Source organism: Notothenia rossii, assembly GCF_949606895.1.
Source record: "Notothenia rossii genome assembly, chromosome: 5".
Classification (NCBI taxonomy): domain Eukaryota; kingdom Metazoa; phylum Chordata; class Actinopteri; order Perciformes; family Nototheniidae; genus Notothenia; species Notothenia rossii.
The window spans coordinates 52,896,060-52,900,482 of NC_136903.1; the positions used below are offsets into that span (position 1 = coordinate 52,896,060).

The 4,423-nt window shown below is 40.2% G+C and overlaps 1 protein-coding gene across 1 annotated transcript; it reads left to right on the plus strand.

Annotated features, from left to right (window-relative positions):
• Positions 1-832: 832 nt before the first annotated feature.
• On the plus strand, positions 833-3,839 carry LOC307039307 (zinc finger BED domain-containing protein 4-like). Its single transcript, XM_079681217.1, has 5 exons — positions 833-1,478; positions 1,787-1,913; positions 2,123-2,259; positions 2,343-3,408; positions 3,506-3,839. Exons 1-5 carry the CDS (start codon positions 1,206-1,208, stop codon positions 3,829-3,831), a joined length of 1,929 nt encoding a protein of 642 aa, XP_079537343.1. The 5' UTR covers positions 833-1,205; the 3' UTR covers positions 3,832-3,839.
• Positions 3,840-4,423: the final 584 nt, after the last annotated feature.

The following is a 4,423-nucleotide window of genomic DNA, read 5'->3' on the forward strand; positions in this document are numbered from 1 at the left end:
ATGAAATTATTTTTACAGTATGGTACCTGAAAAAGGTCAAATGGCACTGATGGTATCGAAATGTGCCAAAATGCGGCCAAAGGTCAGACTAGTTTTTGCTAAACCTCTCTAAAAGGTCAAATTTTACTTGTTTTGCCTCAATCTTGATACAGGGTACTTATTATATGTTATACTTTGGATTCCTAAAGCTTTTAGTCTACTATACCATCATTCAAGGGTGGTTTTCACTATAACTAATGGGTTTTTTTTAGGCAGAGGTAAGAATTTACCTTTTTTTACTATGTTCCATCTGAATTTACTCTGACACAGAAACATCTATATTGATTAAGACACTTCTACATCTAACTCACAGATGTAACCTTGCTTTGATAAAATAAATTATTCATATAACCCTTTTAGAAGTTAAGTTATAGTCATTTGTTTTGGGAATAGCATTTTCGAGCCTGAAACCTGAAAAACAGGCTCAGGGCTTAAGAGGTTAAACCCTTTACGTCATAGGCCTCAAACCTATCTACATAATTTTTTACTTTAAAAAAAAGTATGATTATCTCTTCTGTTTTAAACACGCTATAATGGGACAAAATGGGACTCTATCCAAATACAATCAGAAGAATATCGTCTATCTGACGCACGAATGTCGCATTTCCCGTCGTAATCCACACGCAATGTCTGGTTGAAAACAGAACAGAATAACCACTGATAAAGCTTCAAACTTTAATCAGGCCTCATCACACAAAGGACTTTTTTAAAAGAGCCTCCAACTGTCGTTTACACAAACACTCACTTCAATATCCTCAGCTTCCAACTGTGGCTGTGTCCTTGCCTCAAACAGCCTCAAACAGTTTAATGGCCTGAACCATTTACGTTATAGGCCTCAAACTTACAACGTAACAAGAGACACTTATTGAAGTGATTGGCCTCAAACCGAGTAAACACACGTAATAACACACAAATGAATAGCATGCAGGGTTAAATGTAAGAAAAAATAAGAAATTTGAACTCACCCTGCTTGTGAAAAAGCAACGCCACGTGTTATAGGATACCTATGTTTATAAATGTAGTTTTGTTTAACATTAAATTAGGCAGTCATTCTCAGGAGTCCAACTGACCAGACAGACACACACTCCTATTGTTTACTATGTAATCTATTGAAGATTTTGAATAAACACGTACTTCTTTACCTTTCTGTATGGGCCCGTGTAGTGATGGGACGAGCAACACTGGTGCGTCAGCACTGTGCCGAGAGCCCAAGAGTGAAACCCCGTATTGGTGCGTGTATTGCTTTAAGAACTAATCACGTGACCGATACAGGAAGTGTATCGGTTGAATTTGTTGCGCCAAAGTGTGTTTATAAGGTATCAAACTGCATCAACATGTCGTGGGTTTGTTGGATGGAGTTTTGCTGTTGCGTTATAATGGATCGTTCAAGGAAGTTTTCCCCAGTGTGGAATCATTTTGATCTTCTGACGCCAAACAAGGTAAATCTTTTTCTCCTTTGAGCACTGTTTACTGTTAGTTTTTCCATTATATACCATATGTTCTTTGGGTGGCGCATTGCATTCACTTTGTCGTCACAACGTCACCTGTGATACATATGATAGTCAGTGAAATAGCCTTACAGTTGCTTTATTCATATTATCTTGTTATTACGAGATCCTGATAGATACCCTATGTCATTGTCATTTTTCTTTGACAAGTGAATGCAGTGCGCCACCTTAGTTTTTACTCTGTTCTGGTAAGTGGTTTGAATAGTTTTCTGATAAATTAAATGTTTATGTCATTGTAGGTGAAGTGTCGGCTCTGTTCTACGGAGCTATCTTACATCAATAAGAGCACTTCATCAATGCTGAGGCATTATAGAGCTCGGCATGGTGGCGATGAAGAATCAGCAGATACCCGTGAGAATACCCCAGGTATGTTGACATGTTCTCCTTATTCACTTTACAGCCCTGGTGGTCTAGTGGGTAAGATTCAGAGCTCACTCCCCAGTGACCTCGGTTCAATTCCCGATCAGGGAAGTTTTCCTCTATTGCATTTCTCTGCTAGATTAACATTGTTTGTAAAAAAAAATAATACAGACCTTAAATAAGCTTTTAACGAAATATTTCCTTTTGGCTTGCAGTTCCTAAGCAAGCAGTGGATGAGGCAGTGGTCAACATGATCATCAAAGACTGTCAGCCACTCAGCTTGGTTGAAAATGAGGGATTCAGGGAGCTCTTGAAGCTCATCATACCCTCGTATGTTCTACCAAGCAGGAAGGTATGTTTAAGAAAGGTTATTATTATGTTTTTGTACTATATAACTATATTTTGGTATAAGAATATTTGTATGGTTATTTTCAGACCATCAAGGATTTGGTGAGCCAGAGGTATGAGAAGGAAAAGGAGAAAACAAAAAAGGACCTTCAGAGCGCCGTTGCTGTTAGTTTAACAGCTGATATGTGGACATCCATGAATATGGAGGCATATCTAGCGGTTACTTGCCACTATGTGGACAAAGAAAGCCATGAACTCCATACGTCAGTCTTGGGAGTGCAGCATTTTCCTGAAAAACACACTGCTGAAAACATGGCCACAGTTAAAAAGAGACTCATGGAGGAGTGGGGCATAGCTGCAAAGGTCAGGTGTCTTGTCACTGATGCAGCAGCAAACATGATTTCATGTGCTCGGATGCTGCAAATACGCCATACCATTTGTATAGCCCATACCATGAATTTAATGGTGAGGAAATCATGTGATCAGGTCGAAACACTTACAGAAATACGCAACAAAACACGACAAATAGTGACGTACTTTCGATCGAGCACTACTGCCAAAGAGAAGCTCACTCAAATACAGCAGCAGCTGGGAACACCGGTCCATAAATTAATCAATGAGGTGCCAACAAGATGGAACAGCACCTACCACATGTTTGAAAGAATGGCTGAGCAGAAGGAGGCAGTCTGGGTGTCACTGGCCTCATTAAAAAGGGACATCACTCCACTGACTACGGAAGACTGTGAAACCATTGAAGAGATGCTCAGGGTGCTTGCTCCTTTTGACCAAGCAACAACTGAACTGTCTGAGGAAAAAAGAGTCTCTGGGTCAAAGGTTATTCCCATGCTGAAAATGGTCCACGTTGAGCTTCACCGTCAAGCGTCAACGGTGAGAAAAACAGCTGCTAAACAGCTTGCAGAAAATCTGAGAAAGCGGCTAACAGAATGCATCTCTAGCATGGAATCACTCAGTGTGATGACACTGGCAACACTTTTGGATCCTAGGTTCAAAACAATTGGATTCGTCAGCTCACTGAAGGCAACTGAAGCTGTCAAAAGACTGAAGTTGGAGTGTGCTGACCAAATGAGGAGCCAAGAGCCTGACCCAGCAGAAGAAGGGCCTAGCTCTTCACATGGATCAGAACCCAGTTCAGGTATGAAAACACATTTCTTTCTGTTTATTTGTATATTTCTGTGGCACTTTGTCATGTGATAATATACTTGTGATTATTATTATTATATTTTTTTTAGGGCACAATCTCTGGGAAACATTTGACATGGAGGTTGAGGAGAACAAGAGGACCTCTAATGCCACAGCTGATTCGATACTAGAAGTCCAACGCTACCTGGCAGAAAGCAACTTACCCAGAAAACAAGACCCATTGCAATATTGGAAGAGCAACAAAAGAGCGTATCCACACCTTCATGAACTTGCACTGAAATGTCTCTGCTCACCATGTTCATCTGTGCCGTGTGAGAGAGTATTTTCTAAGGCGGGGGAACTGGTATCAAAGAGGAGAAATCGCCTTGGAGCAAAGACACTACAAAAGCTGTTGCTCCTCAATAAAAATGCATAAACAAATCACTTCTTTTCTCAAGTATTTTATTTCATATGATTGAACAGTTAAGTTAACAAAATTGTGTACATAAGTCACAAATTGTAACTCTGAATTGTAACTCAAATTTGCTAAATTTTACATACCAACTCAGTTTAGCATTTACATAAACAAGGAATTTCTTTACCTGCAATGATTTTCTAACAACTGCAGGGGGCACTATTGGGTGACCGGCGCAGTATCAATACAGTGCCGACACAGTTTGTATAGTGTGTCAATACACTCCTTGAGGTATCATTATCCCATCACTAGGCCCGAGTGTATGTCTGCCAGCATTGTTCAAGCTCATTTGAAAACTGCAACTGCTCTCCCGGTCCAACAAGATCACTTCAGGGTCATACCAATTGTTCGTTATTCTCGCGTCCAGGAGAGAAGCTTTAAAAAGGGAGACTGATGGAGTCTCTGAGAAGGTTCAAATGGGTACTTTAATAAAAAAAGGCGCGGTAATGTTACAAGCAGAATATTGTTCAGTGAGAAAAACAGCTGTGTTCTCGGGCTCTCGAGAGCAAAAGAAAGGGCCGAGAACCACTTTTCCAGCTGTTAAATATCCTCT